This window comes from Trachypithecus francoisi, unplaced genomic scaffold, assembly GCF_009764315.1.
Source record: "Trachypithecus francoisi isolate TF-2019V2 unplaced genomic scaffold, Tfra_2.0 Lachesis_group1, whole genome shotgun sequence".
Classification (NCBI taxonomy): domain Eukaryota; kingdom Metazoa; phylum Chordata; class Mammalia; order Primates; family Cercopithecidae; genus Trachypithecus; species Trachypithecus francoisi.
The window spans coordinates 119,584,969-119,605,337 of record NW_022681454.1 but is presented as its reverse complement, the minus strand read 5'-3'; the positions used below and the strand labels follow the sequence as shown (position 1 = coordinate 119,605,337).

Genomic DNA, 20,369 nt, shown 5'->3' with positions numbered 1-20,369 from the left:
ATGAGACCCTGGGACTTGGACTGAGTCACACTACCTTCTATAGGCTTCCCTACATCTCCAGCTTGCAGGCGGCCTATGAGGGACTTCTCAGCCTCCATAATTGTGTGAGCCAATTCCCCCAATAAATCTCCTCTCCTCTCCTCTCTATCTATCTATCCATCCATCCATCCATCCATCCATCCATCTACCTACCTACCTAGCTATCTACCTAGCTACCTATTTATCTACCTACCCATCCATCCACTCACCCATCTATCCATCCATCCACCCACCCCATTGGTTGTTTCTCTTGAGAATCCTGACTAATACATATGGAAAGGCAAAAGAACTATTTCTGAAAAAAACAGAACAACCATAAACCGCTTCACAAAATACCCACTCAGCCATTCAACTAACATTAAGTTAGTTGTTACTATTTGCCAAGCACTAGGGATACAAAGGTACACAAAACACAATTATGTCCGCAAGGCATATATGTGTATTTGGAGTTCATGTGTATGAAGGGCATGAGGTGTACACATTACAGGATCTTTGGTAACCGAGAGGTCATAAAATTTTTCAGGCAGATGGGAGGACAGCATGTGCAAAAATATGAAGTGGTTCAACAAGACTAGAGCATAAAGTGAGATGAAAGTAGAGAAGAAGACTAAAGAGCATAGATTTCATAGAGATGATCAATAGGCAGTTAGGCTGATAGACTTTAAGTTATATTAGTAATTTCTTTTGGAAAGATCACACTGTGAAGTAATGGGACCAGTGAACTAAAGGGAGATCAAATGAGTATACAATTACTTCATATCTGCATATAGTAAAGTGATGAAGTGTGGTACCACAAAAGAACCACATTAACCCTACTAGTGGGTACTAGTCTTTATGTAAATTATTATCTCCGTTACTCTATATGAAAATATGTACCTATAGCAAACACTCATGAAGTATTTACAGAGTACTGATCAAATGTACAAAGAAGCAAAGCATATGCCTCTATTACAACTTCAACATTATTTCTAAATACCGAACAAGATAACCATCAGAAATTGCAAATTAAATTTTCCATTTACAGTCTGAGAGGAAGGCTATTTGATTTCACCAAAAGTTAATCAGAATCAGAGCTGAGGATAGGAATTGATGATCCTTCCAGTAACTTTTGCTATCTCTCCCATTTTTCCTCGTTTAGAAAAGCCCAAGAAAAGTAAGGTATAAAAAGAAAAGTGAAATGAAAGAGTTAAACTTCTGAAATATTTAAGGAGATTAAAACTACAATCTTGATTTTGGCACTATTTCCTGGTAAAAAGTAATCTACTTTCCCAAATGTGCTTTCCTGTTCAATTGCTATTACTTAAAACTATAAAAATGCACAAGAGAAGTTGGCAAGAAAGACTGGGATCTTGGGAGTGATAGAAGACACTTTTCTGTCTAGACAACAAGAAGCAAATCAAAAGAAACCAAATTTAAAAGCCCTGCCAAAAACCAATATGGAATTAATACCATTTCCACAGGTTATACTATTTATTCCAAAAAAAGCAATCTTTTATTTAATAAAGCATCATAGAAACCCTCACTGTTTGAGCCTGTAAAAAAATAAAATATAAAATGCAGTACTGCATTTAAAGAATAAAAACTAAAATAAATTTCTTCTAATTATCCTAAGGGCATATGAAGAATAAAATATAATTATAGTCAATTAAACTACTTCACTCAAACCTTTGCACCAGAAATGTACTGCTAATGAGCTCATCCTATGAAACTCAACTGACTGTCACATTCTGATGTTCTAGGCTCATCTGAAAAGGTGCCAGGTGAAAATATAGTAGTACATTTTAAATATGTAATTAGTGAAAGAGTTTTTTGATTATTCATATAATTAAGAAAATTGCTACATTTTAAAATGGGAGTAAATAAGAAATGTTTATTTAACTAATGATATGTGGTATACACTCAATTTGATAGCCAATGACCTCTAAGTTTAACCTGGATCGGAGCTTACCAAGGGGTTTGGTGTTATGCAATTAGTCCTGAGGCTCTGGCTGCAGTTCACTTTACAAAACTGGGTTCACAAGAAAATGGAGTACTACCTCTCTAATGGTTTATACATTAGCTCATTGTGAACCAAATGTCCAAATTCTGAAAACTAGAATCCAAAGGCAAGATCAAAAAGTATAAAAATGAATTACTTCCAAATAATAAGGAACAACATAAAACACGACATAAAATGAAATAAGAAAGCATGGAGATGAGGGGAGGCAAGTGTAGATGCATGAAAGAATTAAACTTGATGATACTCAATTTGTATATATTTGGTTAAGAATGCCATTTATCACTGATAATTGTTATGGTGCACATAGAGAAACTTATCATAATGATAATATATGAATACAAACATTAAAAGCACTATTTTTTTGTTTACCTTACTAAAATAAGAATTTTTAATAGTAGATAAAAGCAGCAAAATATTTCTGCAGAAAACATAAAAGACTTCTTTATATCCTTCCAGAGTAGATAGCATACTACTATTATAGGCATTTTTATTCTAAAAATGTTAAATTCACTCAACACGGATTAGAAATCACAAAAGCAATCAGCTGCTCTATAAAATATGAAAAATCTAAGTGTTTCATGAGGGTAATAATAGACTTTATTGTACTTTGGTAAAGAAGAAGGATGAGAAATTCATTTTCACATATATCTGAAATTTATCATTTAATTTGGGGTTTATTCATGAAAATTGCAGTTATTCATTCATTCACTCAACAAATATTGTCTGGGTATATACTATGTGCTATTCATATGCTAAGCACTAAGAATATAAATAAAAGGTAAGAACTACTGTCATGTACTGTAAAATCCATTGAAAGTAATGGCCCAGCTATACCTGTTTATCTAAAAATTTAACACTTTTATAGGAAGGAGAAGATATATAATTCATAATTATTTTTCATTTTCTTTCTAAAATCTGTATTTATCTAAAGATTATTCACTATCAATTTCTGATAATAAAGATCTATCCAAAAGTTAAGAAAATAAACTAGTGAAAAGTAAAAAGAAAATAATCAAACTGAAAATGAGTTCCTGCTTAAGGTTTTTATAATTTTAAATTTTTATCATATATCATAAATTAGAATAACCTTTCTGAAAACAAAAACTTGATATATGTCACAAGCTTTAAAATTCATACATTTCAATCTTATAATTTTATTTCTAAAAATCATAAATGCAAAGATTTACACACAAATATCTTTATAACAATGGTATGGAAAAATAGACAAAAGCCTAAATATTTGAGAGTAAAGGAGGATCAACCAATTACAGTTTATCCATATAAAAGTCTTTGGTGTAGTCATTTAAAAAGTTTTGCCAACAAATTTTAAAGTAAAATGTTTACTATATAATTTTAAGTAGAAAAAGCAGAATATAAAACTACATATATCTTAAGATCAACTACATCAAAATATATAAAGAAGGCTAGGCGCTGTGGCTCACACCTGCAATCCCAGTACTCTGGGAGACTGAGGTGAGATCACCTGAGGTCAGGAGTTCAAGACCAGCCTGGCCAACAAGGTAAAACCTCATCTCTACTAAAAAAAAAAAACAAAAACTAGCCGGGCATGGTGGCACGTGCCTGTACTCTAAGCTATTCGGGAGGCTGAGGCAGGAGAATCCCTTGAACCTGGTAGGTGAAGGATGCAAGGAGCTGAGATCGTGCTGCTGCATTCCAGCATAGGTGACAGAGTGACACTCCATCTCTAATATACGTATATACATACACACACACACACAAAATCTTACAGGAATTGTAACAAAATGTTAATAGCTGTTATCTCTGGATAAGAAAATTGGAATTTCACAATGAATATTAGCATATTCCTAAATTGTAAGGATTCATGCTGTAAAGAAAATGCATTTGACCTTAATGTTACTGTAATCACCATTCAGAAGCTCCAAAAGAAGGAAACATTGCATTTAAGTAAGTGGCTAACACTTGTGGTCTCCTAAAGTTAGTAATGTATTAACATTTATATTTTCACTGCCAATATTTCCATCCTAGCACCTTTCTAGCAAACTTAAATATAAGTAGGTAAGTGTGATTTGGAAATTTTAACTTTACGCACTAAAATCTTTTCTGAAAACATGCTAAATGCCCATTATACTATTTCTCAAATGTCGATAATTAGCCATTTGAAACAGGTTTTCTATACCAAAATAAGTATTAACCATCTGCAGAAATAATCTGGAGAAATTTTTGTAGATGTAATTGCCAGAAATCAGGAAACTGAATTTTTAGGAATCCAATTACAGAAATGTTGACTTCTCAGGAAAATTTTTATTATCTGAAGCAAGCATAAAATGCAGTATAAGAAAGTACTTTCACCAGTGTTAATCACTCCAGAGCTCATGAGGAACATCACAGTACACCATGGCCTTAGGCCAAATAATAAAGTGCCAAATGGAAAATGGCACAAGTCCATGGACTGTAAATACTGTATTAAAGGAAAATAAAGGAAAAAATCTTTCATTACAGCAATTAAATATGCAGTTGTAGTACCAGTTCCTATGATGAATAAATCAGTTTGGTAATTCCAAGAGTGGATGCTGTTTAAACACATTCCCCATTGGCAGTAATTTTAAGTTTAAAACCTCACTGTATGTTCTTTAGTTACAAACTGTTTTAAACTCGAAAGTGTTTCTGATTGGTGTAGTTTGTAACTATCACCTGAAATTCTGACATGTGGCATTTGATGACAGGGCCTCTACCTGATCCATTCTTTTATGCAACAGTAGGCAATAAAATGCAGGTCAATATTGCAAATTTAAAAAACTCATAATAATCAGCCAAGGTTTTATAACATCAATTCTAAGGAAAGTTTCTACTAACCCAACATCAATCACCCATTATTACATAATTCCATTTGTCAAATTATTTACATTAAATGAGCATGTTCTGCTATAGATTTTTTTGAAAATTAAATTAAAATTTAAGTGAATTTGAAAATGTCTCAAAAAGAATTCAAAACCACATTAGGTAACCTAAACTAGCAATAAGTTCTTAGAGAATGTTCCTATCCATAGAGCACCGTTCTCAGCCTAAATTTACAAAACAACTGTATTACATAAAAAGTTAACAAGTATATGCATCCTTTAGCCTTTTTTAATTACCCCAAAAATTAGCAACTTTAAGCAACAGACATGTATTATTTCTGACAGTTCTGAGAGTTAACTGGGTGATTCTTCTGGTGTGGATAAACTTCAATTGGGATAGGATGGTCCAGGATGATGTCACATGTCTGGTAACTGACAGGACAGCTGGGTAGAAGGATTCTCAGCTACAAGGGCTCATTCTGTTCCACAGGGTCTGTTATCCTCCAGGAAGCTAGTAAATATTTCTCAATATAGATAAGGCAGGATTTAAAAGAGCAGCAAGGGAAGGCAAGCCTCAAGCACTTTCAAGCCTGTGTGCATCATGATTGCTGATATCACACTGGACAAAGAAAGTAATAGGGCCAGGCACAGACTTAAAGCCTGCAAAAACTGATTCCATTTCTTTTATCATAGGAGGACAAAACTGCAACATAAAAGGGCAAATACACAGTAATGGGAAGAACTTGTGGTCATTTATTGCAATCACATTGCAAAATACAAAAAGTCACTGTTCCCCAAGCCATAACAAATAAGTTTCCATAAGAAATCCTTTTGATCACTTCATAATGATAAATATTAGCATATTAAAAGACTGAGAAGTCCAGTAGAAAAGAAACTACTGGTTTTATTTAGACCAACAATCCCAAAACTTATATGACCACAAAACACATTGCTCGAGGAATACAGTCACTTTTAAAAGTGAAAACAGGTCCAGCATGGTGGCTTGCACTGGCAATTTTAGCACTTTGGGAGGCTGAGGCAGGAAGTTCACTTGAAGCCACAAGTTCCAGACCAGTCTGGGCAACAAAGCAAGACCTCGTCTCTACAAAAAATAAAAAATTTAGCAAGGTGCAATGGCATGTGCCTGCTATTGCAACTGCTCAGAAGGCTGAGTCGAGAGGATCATTTGAGCAGAGAAATTTGAAGCTACAGTGAAGTGAGCTAGGATTGCACCACCGCACTCCAGCCTGGGTGACAGAGTGAGTTCCTTTCTCTTAAAAAAAAAAAGAAAACTGAAAACAAATCCTTATCATTCCACATAGTCTGCTTCATTTATCTAATATCATTTTAGTTTCCTTTGTTTTTTGTTTTATTTTTAGCTAACAATATAAAAATATTAGTTAATGACAGAGAGAACTATGGAAACTGAAATGCCTACACACAATGAGGTAAAGGATACAACTAGGGCAGACTCTCTAAAAAGGCTCTAAGTTTTCAAATAATTGTAATGTTAGAGCTTTTGCAAGAAACAGTACAACTGTGATGAAATTGATGATGGAAGATGGCAAAATAGCAGTTTCTACCGCTCTTTCCTCAAAGAAATATCAATTTGAACAACTGCCCACACTTGAAAATACCTTCACAACAGCTAAGGAATCCAAATGAGAGATTAGAGTACCTGGGTGGAGAACAAAAATAAGGAAACAGGCCAGGCACAGTAGCTCACACCTGTAATCCTAGCAGTTTGGGATGCCCAGGTGAGCAGACTGCTTGAGACTAGGAATTCAAGACTACCCTGGGCAATACAGCAAGACCCCATGTCTACAAAAAATAAAGTAAAACAAAAAATTATCTGGGTGTGGTGGCATACACCTGTAGTCCTAGCTATTCAGGTACTGAGGTGGGAAGATCAACTAAACTCAGGTGACTGAAGCTGCAGGGAGCCGTGATCACACCACTGCACTCTAGCCTGGGCAACAAAGAGAGACTTCGTCTCAAAATAAATAAATTAATTAAATAAGAAAACATGCATCGAAGAAACTAGGAAGTAAAGTTTCTCATTAAATGCTTCATTCCACCCCCAACTTCTGGCAGCACAATGTGCAGAGGAAATACTGTCCACATGGAAGAAGGGTGGCATAAGCATCCAACTCTCCCACAGATTCCAGTACTTGCCCTGTCCCAGCCCAAGGTCAGACCCCATAGCCCCAGGATGGATCCCTGCAGACTTAGGCTCTAGGCCTACACAAGAGCTAGGCTTGCACCTGCAGCCCTCAACTCCAAACCAGCCACTGTAGACTCAGGCTGGTCTCAGGCTCTAGACCCACCACTATGGTGCTGAATTCAAGGCCCACCTCAGTGCCAGGCGGCATCCATGAACTCAGCCTTCAGTATCACCCCCATAGACACAGGCTCCAGGTCAGCCCCAGTGGACAGAGGCTCCAGAGTTGTCCCTGTGGCCTCAGTCCCCAGCACTAAGCCTGCCCTCCTTGGACCTAGACACCAAGACCATCCACCTGACCCAGACACCAAACGACTCCAGCAGCAAGACAGCCTACCCAGAACCACTAGACAAGCTGACTAGTGAAGGGCTTTCCCTACAGAAACCAATCTGTAAAGACAAGAAGTGGTGTTCACTTTTTCACATGCAAAGACAATAAAACGGGTCCACAAAAATCATTAATAATTAGAGAAACACGACACAAAAGGAACAAAATTAAGCACCAGTAGCAGACACTAAACAACTGATGATACATAAACTGCCAGGTAAGTATTAAAAAACAATCATCTTATAGAAGAGTAGCTACAAGAGAACTCAAATAACATGAATCCAGGAAAACAATGCATAAACAAAATGAAGAATTCAAGAAAGACAGAAAGTATAAAAAAGAACCAAACAGAAATTCTGAAACTGTAGAATTCAATGAGTGAATTAAATATTCAACAGCAAGCTTCAACAGCAGACTCAATACAACAGCAGAATCAGCAAACTCAAACACAGAGCTTCTGAAATTATCTTGTCACAAAAACCAAAAGAAAAAAGAAGGAAGAGTGAAAAAAGTCTAAGAGGGACTTAGAACACAATGTTAAGTGAACCAGACATTACAAGAGACCCAGAAGAAGCAGAGAAAGGGGCAGAAAATTTACTTAAAGAAATAACGGGCGGGGCACGGTGGCTCAGGTCTGTAATTCCAGCACTTTGGGAGGCCGAGGCAGGCACATCATGAGGTCAGGAGATCAGGACCATCCTGGCCACATATGAAACTCCATCTCTACTAAAAATATAGAAATTAGCTGGGCATGGTGGCATGTGCCTATAATCCCAGCTACTCAGGAGGCTGAGGCAGGAGTATCACTTGAACCAGGGAGTCAGAGGCTGCAGTGAGCCAAGATCACACTACTGCAATCCAGCCTGGCGACAGAGAGACTCCATCTCAAAAAAGAGAAAAGAAAAGAAAGAAAGAAAGAATGACAAAAAATTTCCAAAATCTGGAGACGGAAATGTACTTAATTTGCTTTAGTTTATTTGGAGTTCTTTAGGCTATATGGATTTGGATTTGAATCCATAAAGCCTAAAGAACTCCAAATAGATTAAAACAAAGAGAGCTTCACCAATATATGTCATAATCATATTCTCAAAAGTCAACAAATTTTGAAAGCAGCAAGAGAAAAGCAACTCATTACATATAAGGAAACCATCATCAGACTATGACCAGATTTCTCAGACAAACCATCGCAGGCCAGGAGAGAGTAAGATGATATATTGAAAGTGCTAAAAGAAAAAGGAAAAAAACAAAAACAAAAACCTGCCAACAAACAATAGTATACCAGAAAAGACTGGCCCTAAAAAATGAGAGCAATAAAGACATAACCAAATAAAAATGTGGGTATTCAGCACCACTAAAGGCAGTTCATCAAGTTAACATGAAAGGATGCTAACCAACATGAAAGCATATGAAAGTACAAAACCCCCTGTAACGGTAAGAATACAGACAAACTCAGAATACTATAATAGTATAGTACTAGCACATAAGTCATTTTTAGCTACAAGTATAAAAGTTAAAAAAAAATTACAAATAGCAATAGCCACAATAATTTGTCAGTGGATACACAACATATAAAAGATGCAAAATGTGACATCAGTAACATAAAATATGGTGGCAGGAGAAATTAAAGCATAGAGTTTGTGTGTGACCAATGTTATCATCAGCTTAAAATAGACTGTTTCAACTAGAAGGTGTTTTATGTAAGCCTCAGAGTAATCACAAAGAAAAATCATGTAACAGATACACAAAGGATAAAGAGAAAAGAATCAAAGAATATCACTAAAAAAAAAAAAAATTCACATCACAAAGGAAAACAGCAAGAGAAGAAAGGAAAAAAGGTACTACAAAACAAAAACAATAAAATAGCTCTAGTAAGCCCTTTCCTATCAATAATTGCTTCAAATGGAAGGAGATTAAATTCTCCAGTCAAAAGACAGAGTGGCTGAATGGATTAAACAACAAGATTCAAAATTATGCTACCTATAACAGACTCTAATTTAAAGATTTTAATTTAAAGTACTCTACATGTGTTGTTCAAGCTGAAGCGAAAGTATTCTAGATGTGTTTTTTTTTTTTTTTTTTTTTTTGAGGCAGAGTCTCGCTCTGTCACCCGGACTGGAGTGCAGTGGCCAGATCTCAGCTCACTGCAAGCTCCGCCTCCCGGGTTTACGCCATTCTTCTGCCTCAGCCTCCCGAGTAGCTGGGACTACAGGCGCCCGCCACCTCGCCCGGCTAGTTTTTGTATTTTTAGTAGAGACGGGGTTTCACCGTGTTAGCCAGGATGGTCTCCATCTCCTGACCTCGTGATCCGCCCGTCTCGGCCTCCCAGAGTGCTGGGATTACAGGCTTGAGCCACCGCGCCCGGCCTCTAGATGTGTTCTTAAAGAGTCTGAAGACTCTCAAAATAGAGTCTTCAGCTCTATTTTGATTGCTGTTTGCATGAAATAGCAATCATGCTATTTCACAGCAATTGTCATGCAAATAGCAATCAAAATAGAGCAAGAGTGGCTATACTTATATCAGACGAAACAGACTAAGTCAAAACTCAAAAAAGACAAAGAAGGTCATATAATGATAAAAGAGTCAATTCATTAACAGGATATAGTGATTGTAAATATATATGCACTGAACACTGGAGCACCTAAACACATAAAGAAAATATTAAAATAACTGAAGGGAGTAACATACAGCTATATAGGAACAGTAAGAGACTTCAGTAACCCACTTTCAACAATGGGCAAATCATCAAGATAGAAAATCAATAAGGAAACGGCAGAATTGAAGAGCACTGTAGACTAAATGGACCTAACAAACATATACAGAACACTACACCCAATGGCAGCAGAATACACATTATTTTCCTCTTTTTATTATTATTAATATTTTTCATTTTTCCATAAGTTATTGGGGGTACAGGTGGTATATGGTTATATGAGTAAGTTCCTTAGTGGTGATTTGTGACATTTTGGTGCAGCCATCACCCAAGCAGTATACACTTCACCTTATTTGTAGTCTTTTATCCCTCACCCCCTTCCCACTCTTTCCCCCAAATCCCCAAAGTCCATTATATTCTTAGGACTTTGTGTCCTTGTAGCTTAGCTCCCACATATCAGTGAGAACATATGATGTTTGGTTTTCCATTCATGAGTTACTTCACTTAGAATAATACACACCTAACACTGGAGTTCCCAAATGCATAAAACAATTACTAAGAGACCTAAGAAATGAGATAGACAGCAACACAATAATAGTAGGGGACTTCAGTACTCCACTGACAGCACTAGACAGGTCATCAAGACAGAAAGTCAACAAAGAAAAAATGGATTTAAACTATACCTTGGAACAAATGGACTTAACAGATACATACAGAACATTCCATCCAACAATCACAGAATACACATTCTATTCAACTGCGCACGTAACTTTCTCTAAGAGAGACCATGTGATAGGCCATAAAACGAGCCTCAATAAATTTAAGAAAATTGAAATTATGTCAAGCACTCTCTCAGACCACCATGGGACAAAATCGGAAATCAACTCCAAAAGGAACCTTCAGAACCATGCAAATACATGAAAATTTAATCACCTGCTCCTGAATAAGCGTGGGTCAAAAATGAAATCAAGATGAAAATTTAAAAATTCTTCAAACTAAATGACAATAATGATACAGCCTATCAAAACCTTGGATACAGCACAGGTGGTGCTAAGAGGAAAATTCATAGCCCAAAGCACCTACGTCAAAAAGTCTGAAAGAGCACAAACTGACATTCTAAGGTCACACCTCAAGGAACTAGAGAAACAAGAACAAACCGAACCCCAAACCAAGCAGAAGAAAGGAAATTACCAAGATCAGAACAGAACTAAATAAAACTGGAAAAAAAAAAAAAATACAAAAGATAAATGAAACAAAAAGCCGGTTTTTTGAAAAGATAAAATTAATAAACCATTAGCAAGATTAACCAAGAAAAGAAGAGAGAAAATCTAAATAACCTCACAAAGAAACGAAACAGGAGATATTATAATTGACACCACTGAAATACAGAAGATCATTCAAGGCTACTATGAACACCTGTATGCACATAAATTAGAAAATCTAGAAGAGATGAACAAATTCCTGGAAAAATACAACCCTCCTAGCTTAAATCAGGAAGAATTAGATACCCTGAATCACAGACCAATAACAAGCAGCGAGACTGAAATGTTAATTTAAAACTTACTAGCCAGGCATGGTGGCTCACACCTGTAATCCCAGCACATTGAGAGGCTGAGGCGGGTGGCTCACCTGAGGTCGGGAGTTCAAGACCAGCCTGACCAAGATGGAGAAACCCCATCTCTACTAAAAATACAAAATTAGCCGGGCGTGGTGGCACATGCCTGTAATCCCAGCTACTTGGGAGGCTGACACAGGAGAATTGCTTGAACCCAGGAGGCAGAGGTTGCAATGAGCCGAGATTGCACCACTGCACTCCAGCCTGGACAACAAGAGCAAAATTCTATCCCCCCCCCCCCAAAAAAAATTACCAACCAAAAAAAGCCCAGGACTAGACAGATTCACAGAATTCTACCAGACATTCAAAGAAGAATTGGTACCAATCCTTCAATCCTTTTGACACTATTCCACAAGACAGAGAAAGAAGGAACGCTCCCTAATTCATTTTATGAAGCCAGCATCACCCTAATACCAAAACCAGAAAGGGACATAACCAAAAAAGAAAACTACAGACCAATATCCTTGACGAATACTCATGCTAAAATCCTTACTTAAAAAAATACTAGCTAACCAAATCCAGCAACATACTAAAAGGACAATCCACCATGATCAAGTGGGTTCCATACCAGGGATGCAGGGATGCAGGGATGGTTTAACATATGCAAGTCAATAAATGGGATACACCACATAAACACAATTGAAAACACAATCACATGATCATCTCAACAGATACAGAAAAAGTACTCAACAAAATCCAGCATCGCTTGATGATTAAAACTGTCAGCAAAATCAGCATACATGGGACATACCTTAATGTAATGAAAGCCATCTATGACAAACCCACAGCCAACATAATACTGAATGGGGAAATGTTGAAAGTAATCCCTCCGAGAACTGGAACAAGACAAGGATGCTCACTCTCACCACTCCTCTTCATTATAGCATTGGAAGTCCTAGCCAGAGCAATCAGACAATAGAAAGAAATAAAAGGCATCCAAATCAGTAAAGAGGAAGTAAAACAGTCACTGCTGACGATATGATCATTTACCTTGAAAACCCTAAAGACTCCTCTTTAGGAGCAAAGTTCCTAGAACTGATGAAAGAATTCAATAAAGTTTCCAGATACAAGATTAATGTATACAAATCAGTAGCTTTCTATACACCAACAGCGACCAAATCAAGAACTCAACACCTTTTACAACAGCTGCAAAAGAAATAAAATACTTAGGAATACACCTAACCAAGAAGTCGAAAGACCTCTACAAGAAAAACTACAAAACATCACTGAAAGAAAGAGACGACACAAATGGAAACACATCCCTAGTGTGATTTTTGAGGGGTGTTGAAGAGCCTTGTTTTGGCATATTAACAGGGTTAGTTTTCTGGTTCCTTCTCATTGGGCAGGCTCTGTCAGAGGAAGATCTAAGGCTGAAGGCTGTTGTTCGAATCCTTTTATCCCATGGGATATTCCGTTGACATAGTACTGTCCCCTCTTTTCCTAGGGATGTGTCTTCCTGTGAGCCTAACTGCAGTGATTGTTGTCTGTCTTCTAGGTCTAGCCACCCAGAGAGTCTACCCAGCTCTGGGTTGGTACTGGGGGTTGTCTGTACAGAGTCCTATGATGTGAACCATCTATGGATCTCTCAAATACACATTCTTTTCAAGTGCACATGACACATTCTAAAGGATAGATCATATCTTAGACCACAAAACAAGTTTAAAAAATTTAAGAAGACTAAATCATATCACGTATCTTTTCTGTCCACAATCATATGAACCCAAAATGAAAAACAGGAAAAAAAATTGGAAAATTCACTAATATCTGGAAATTAAACAGCATACTCCTGAACAACCAATGGGTCAAAGAAGAAATCAAAAGAAAAATAAAGAAAATCTTAAGACAAATGAAAACAGAAACACAACATACCAAAACTTTGATACAGCAAAAGCAGTTCTATGAGGAAAGTTTATAGCAATAAATACCTACATTAAGAAAAAAAGAAATATCTCAAATGAACAACCTAATTTTACACAACAAATAGAAAAAGAACAAATTAAGCCCAGAGTTAGCAGAAAGAAGGAAATACTAAAGATCAGAGCAGAAATAAATGAAATGGAGACTAGAAAAAATAATTTAAAAAATCAATATAAGAAATAATATAAAAAGATCAATATAAGTTGTTTTTTCAAAAGATAAGCAAAATTGACAAACCTTTGCCTAGACTACTATGGAAAAAAGAAAGAAGATCAAGTAAATAAAATCAGAAATGAAACAGGAGACACTACAATTGATACCACAAAAATACAATCATAAGAGACTAATGAACAACTACATGGCAAAAATTTGGCCAACCAAGAAGAAAGAAAGAAATTCCTAGAAACATACAACCTACCAAAAATGAATCATAAAGAAAATCTGAATAGGCCAATCAATGAGTGAGGGGAATAGACCAATAATCAAAAAGCTCCCTAACAAAACTCCAAGACCCAAGAAGTTATGCTTCTCAAGCATTAGCATCACTTCTTCTTTAAATACTTAGTAGAATTCACCAAACTTCCAATAAACTGAAGAGAAAGGAACACTTCCAAACTCACTTTATGAGGCCAGCATTAATGTGATACAAGAATGCTGTAAGAATAGAATATTACAGGTCAATATCCCTGGCAAACATAGATGGAAATATCCTCAACAAAATATTTGCAAACCAAATTCAATAGCACATTAAAAGGATCATACACCACAATCCAATGAGATTCATCCCTAGGATGCAAGGCTGCTGGCTGGACATATGCAAATCAATAAACATGATATGCCATCTTAAAAGGATGAAGAATAACAATCATATAATCATATCAATAGATGCAGAAAAAGCATTTGACAAAGTTCAACATCCTTTCATGACAAAAATTCTCAATACATTAGAAAGAATGTACCTCAACATCATAACACTCTATATGACAAGCTCACAGCTAATGTCATACCCAACAATGAAAAGCTAAAAACTTGTCCTCTAAGATGAAGAGCAAGACAAAATGCTCACTCTTACCATTTGCATTTATTATAGTACTGTAAGTCGTAGCCAGGGAAATTAGGCAAGAAAAAGAAATAAAATGCATCCAAACTGAAAAAGAAGAAAAAAATTGTCTGTTTGCAGATGACGTAATCTTACATAAAGGAAACCTTAAATATTCCACCAAAAAAAAAAAAAAATTAAAACCAATAAATGAATTCAGTAAATTGGCAGGATACAAAATCGACAACAACAAAAGTCAGTAGCATTTCTATACTCTAACAACTATCCAAAAAATTAAAAAAAGAAAATTCCATTTACAATAGTACTTTTTAAAAATATAGAAAAAACTTAACCAAGAGAGTGAAGGACCTGTACACTGAAAACTATAAAATACTGATGAAATCAATAGAAGACACAAATACATAGATAATGTTTAATGTTCATGAATTTAAAAAATTAACACTATTAAAATATCCATACTACCCAAAATTGTCTACAGATTTAATGTAACCCCTATCAAAATTCCAATGGCATTTTTCCCTAAAATATGAAAAACAACCCTAGAATTCATAAGGAAACATAGAAGTCACCACATAGTCAAAGTAATCTCAACCAAAAAAAAAAAAAAAAAAAAGTTGTAGGCATCACATTATCTGATTTCAAAATATACTACAAAGCTATGATAATCAAGACAGCATGACACTGGCATAAAAACAGACATACAAGTAAATGAAACAGAATAGAGAGCCCAGAAATAAATCCATGCATGTACAGTCAATTGATCTACAAAGGTACCAAAGAACACACAATGATGAAAGCACAATCTCTTTAAAAAATGGTGTCAGGAAAACTGTATATCCACATGACATCTACATGATAAACTGTATATCCACATATGAAACTGGCCCGTCTTCCGGGCGGATCACAAGGTCAGGAGATCGAGACCATCCTGGCGAACAGGGTGAAACCCCGTCTCTACTAAAAAAATACAAAAAACTAGCCGGGCAAGGTGGCGGGCGCCTGTAGTCCCAGCTACTCGGGAGGCTGAGGCAGGAGAATGGCGTAAACCCGGGAGGCGGAGCTTGCAGTGAGCTGAGATCCGGCCACTGCACTCCAGCCTGGGCGACAGAGCGAGACTCCGTCTCAAAAAAAAAAAAAAAAAAAAAAAAAAGAAACTGGCCCGTCTTCTCACACCACATACAAAATATCAGTTCAAAATGGATTAAATATTTAAACATAATACCTAAAACTGTAAAACTACTAGAAGAAAACATAAGGAAAAGCTTCATGGCGTGGGTCAGGGCAATGAATTTTTGGATACACTCCAAAAGCAGAGTCAAGAAAAGCAAAAATTGACAGGACTGTATCAAACTAGAAAGCTCTGCACAGCAAAGGAACCAGAGTAAAGAGACAACCTATGGCATGGGAGAAAACATGTGTGAACCATATATGAGATAAGAGGTTACTATCCAAAATACTAAAATATATATTAAGAAACTCAAACAACTCAAAAGCAAAAAAAACAAACAACCTGATTAAAAATGGGCAAAGGATCTGAGTAACATTTGTTAAAAGAAGACATACAAATGGCTAACTGGTATATGAAAATATGTTCAACACCACTAATCATCAGGGTAATGCAAATCAAAACGATAATGAGATATCACCTTACATCTGTTAGGAAGGCCATTATCAAAAAGATGAAAGTAAGTGTTGCCAAGGATATGGAAAAAAAGAAACCCTTGTACACTGTTGGTGGGAATGTAAAGTTGTACGGACATTATGGAAAACGGTTTGGTGGTTCCTCAAAATGTTAGGTTACCAAAAGATCCAACAATCCTACTACTGGGTACATATCAAAAGGAAATGAAATATCTCAAAAGGATATGTGCATGCTCATGTTCACTGCAGCATTATTCACAACAGCCAAGATACGGAATCAATCTAAGTGTCCCTCAACAGATGAACAGAGACAGAAAATGTGGTATAATGGTATAAAGAAATGTGGCATAATGGAATATTATCTGGCCTTATAAAAAGAAGAAAATACTGTCATTTATAATAACATAGATGAATCTGGGGAACATAATGCCTAATGAAATAAGTTAAGGTACACAAAAAGACAAACGATCTTACTCACATGTGAAAAAAGCTAATTCTAAAAGGTCGTATACAGTATGATTCCATTTATATAAACTTTCTGAAATAAAAATTTAGAAATGAGAGGAGGAATGAGGTGGGTTTGATTATAAAAGACAACATGAGGGATCTTTGTAGTGACAGAACTACTCAGTATCCCATGATCAATACACAAACCTTTTCATGAGATAAAACTGTATAAACTAAATAAACACACACACACAAGTAAAACTGAAAAAATTTGAGTAAGATCAATGGATTGTATCAATAGAAGTATCCTGCTTGTAGTATTGTAACATAGTTTTTTGGGTGTTTCATTTTTTGTTTTTGAGACAGGGTCTCACTCTGTCACCCAGGCTGAAGTGCAATGGCACAACCATGGCTCACTGCAGCCTCAACATTCCCCAGGGCTCAGATGATCCTCCCACGTAAGTGGCAGCTGGGACTACAGGTGTGCACCACCACACTCAACTAATTTTTGTACTTTTTGTAGAGATGGGGTTGTACCATGTTGCCCTAAATTTTTTTCAGAGTTTAATTCAAACAGTGTAGCTAGTGTGGGATATAAATGACTTACATTTGGGACATCAACTGCTATTTCCCTCATGGCACTGGGTCTGATGTCATTCATTGCCTGCAAGAAATCATTCAGAGTAATCTTCACCAGTCCAGCCACCTTGACATCAGAGAGGTTAGGCTGTTTTTTCAGGATTCTTCGCAAGGCACAGAGACCTACAAAGAGAGGAAAGTAACAGAAGATTTGTCTTCTCCTTAATAAACACAGACTGAATTGATGGCTCCGGTGGCCCATCTGGAGTGGTCACTGTGAAGACACTGGCTGCAGTGGGGGAGGCATGGCCAGGGCTGCGTACTCCACGAAGCCAGTGGGAGCTGGGAGCAGGCCGGAATCCTGCTCTTTTCCAAGCTGGTGGGGTGGGAGCTCCACTTACCCAGGCACAGCTGCAGCCACCCAGCCATGGCTGTGGACCCAGGTATCCCTCCACTCTCGAGAACCCAGGAAGTACCTCCTGCCCCAACAGGCTCTGAAGTACCTGCTTCTACTGTCTGGTCTCTCCCCAATCCCAGAAAAACTTTTTGCCTGCTCTGATTTCAGACCAAAGTTAAGGCTGAGCCAAGCCACTGTCATGACCCACCTAGGTGTTCATGTGCTCAAGGTGGCACTGACACACCAGCTCCCTGCCACCTTGGTCCCCTCCAGACTTTGGGTGCCAGTGAGCATGGGAGGGAGGCTAAGGGTGGCTCAGAGCAGTTCTGCAAGCACCCCTCAGCACGAACAGTCTGGGCATCATGGACGACATGATTGATGGCAGCAGGAGGCAGAGAGGCTCTTGGGCAGAAAGGAGTGAGTCCCTGGTGAAGCCCCACCTTCAAGCCAGGGGCAGCCTGAAGCATGGAGGGCAGGCTGTCAGCACTGGGTCAAGTCGGCGGCCCACAGCAAGAACTTATGGTGCTTTTTCTGGGTCTGCCTTTGGACCAATCAGCACGCACTTCCTCCCCTCTGAAGCCCATAAAATCCCGACTCAGCCAGACTCAAGGGGACGTCAGGACTACCAGCTGCAAGAAGGAGCTACCCACTCTGGGTCTCCTCTCCACTGAGAGCTGGACATTCGTTGGGACACCCTGCCTGTGGAAAGGAGCCACCCACTCCAGCTCTCCTCTCTGCTGAGAGTTAGACACTCGTTGGGACAACCTGCCTGCAGAAAGGAGCCACCCACTACAGGTCTTCTCTCTGCTGACAGCTGGACACTCATCAGGCTGACCAGCTTGAGGATAGCAGCTACTCACTCTGGGTCTCCTCTCCACTGAGAAACGGACACTAGTCAGGATGCCACATAGGAGCTACCCATTCCGGGTCTCCTCTCCACTGAGAGCTGGACACACATTGGGACGACCTGCCTACAGAAAGAAGCTACCGACTCTGGGTCTCCTGTCCACTGACAGCAGGACACTTGTCAGGATGACCTACCTGTAGAAAGGAGCTACCCACTCCAGGTGTCCTCTCTGCTGAGAGCTAGACATTTGTGAGAACGGCCTGCCTGTGGACAGGAGCTACCCACTCCAGGTATCCTCTCTGCTGAGAGCTGGATACTCCTCAGAACGACCTGATGGCAAAAGGACCTACCCACTTTGGGTCTCCTGAGAGCTGTTCTGTTGCTCAATGAAGCTCCTCTTTGCCTTGCTCACCCTCCAGCTGTCCACATACCTCATTCTTCCTGAAGGCTGGACAAGAACTCAGGACCTGCCAAATGGCAGGACTGAAAGAGCTATAACACAAACAGGACTGAAACAGGCCCACTGGTCACCACATTGCAGGTAACAAGAAGAAGAGGAGCTGTGGCCCTTTGCGGAGCCCAGAAGCAAGGGCTGTGATCAGAGCTGTGATACCAGAGCTGTGACACTCTCTTTGGGGCTCTGCTATTTCCAACATCTCCAAGCTTCCAGGTACCACCACATTCCCTGGTGCCCACGGGGGAAAACACTTGTGGTACGCCTGGTCCAGCCACATCCTCACACAGAGCTGGCGACTGTGCCTGCACCCAGAGCTGTCCACTCCACTGCAGCCAGCATGCCTGGCTGTATGCAGTGGCCAGACCTTGGGCTCACTCACACCCTCTTCACAGCTCTGTGCCTGGCTCACCCTTGGCAGGTGTAGGATCCAGGCCGATAGCACAAGCCAAGTACAGCCTGCTGGGCCAAGTGGGCAGAAAAGCCCAGTGGGTCCGAGCAAAACTCAGGCAGAGGCGCCACCAGCCACAGAGGTTTCTGGCTGGAAAAGTGATACCCTAAGGATCCTGTGACAGAATTATCACCAATAAAAATAATAAAAAACCCAAACCCCATGCAAGATTACAGCATTTAAAACATTTTGTCCTTGTAAGGGAGGGGATAAGAGGTGGGAAGGGAGGTGGAAGAATGTGAAGGATAAATGTAAAATTCCAAGCACTTAGTTTTGGCAATGAAAATATGACAAATATTTAATATGAGAAAGCATAATTTACAAATATAAAACAGAATTTACAAAACAACATCCATAAAAAAAGCCATAAAGATTTATCAAAATAATTTGTTTGGGGAACTTCTTTTAAAAGAGTAAAATATTAAAATTAAAACATGCTTTTGCCCCTGCCCTTTTGGTAAATACATTCAAACTAGAGTCACAAAGTTTTAAGGTATTGGGAAAATACCTGCAAGGAAACTTTCAGGTGGCAGTTGGAAATGTGATTTTGGAATACAAGAGCAAAGTAAACTTCAGAGTGATGTGCATACAGATAAGATGTGATATTATAGCAATGGAGAGATCTATAAGGGGAGGCTAGTGAGGGGGTCAGGGATGGAGGAATAAATGTAGAAGGCTCAATCTTAGGAAAGCCCATCAATTGAATAGCATAAAAAGAAATGACGGTTTTAAAAGGCAGAGAAAGGCCGGGTGCGGTGGCTCAAGCCTGTAATCCCAGCACTTTGGGAGGCCGAGGCGGGCGGATCATGAGGTCAGGAGATCGAGACCATCCTGGCTAACCCGGTGAAACCCCGTCTCTACTAAAAATACAAAAAACTAGCTGGGCGAGGTGGCAGGCGCCTGTA

The 20,369-nt window shown here is 38.4% G+C and overlaps 1 protein-coding gene across 5 annotated transcripts in view; it reads right to left on the bottom strand.

Moving 5' to 3' along the window:
- The window catches only part of SPATA5 (spermatogenesis associated 5), a 374,551-nt gene that overhangs the window by 305,444 nt on the left and 48,738 nt on the right, over nucleotides 1-20,369 (bottom strand). For all 5 annotated transcript variants that reach the window (XM_033215186.1, XM_033215185.1, XM_033215188.1 and 2 more), the window contains exon 10: nucleotides 17,344-17,498. In XM_033215186.1, the coding sequence (XP_033071077.1) occupies nucleotides 17,344-17,498 (155 nt within the window). The remainder of the gene's footprint in view (nucleotides 1-17,343; nucleotides 17,499-20,369) is intronic.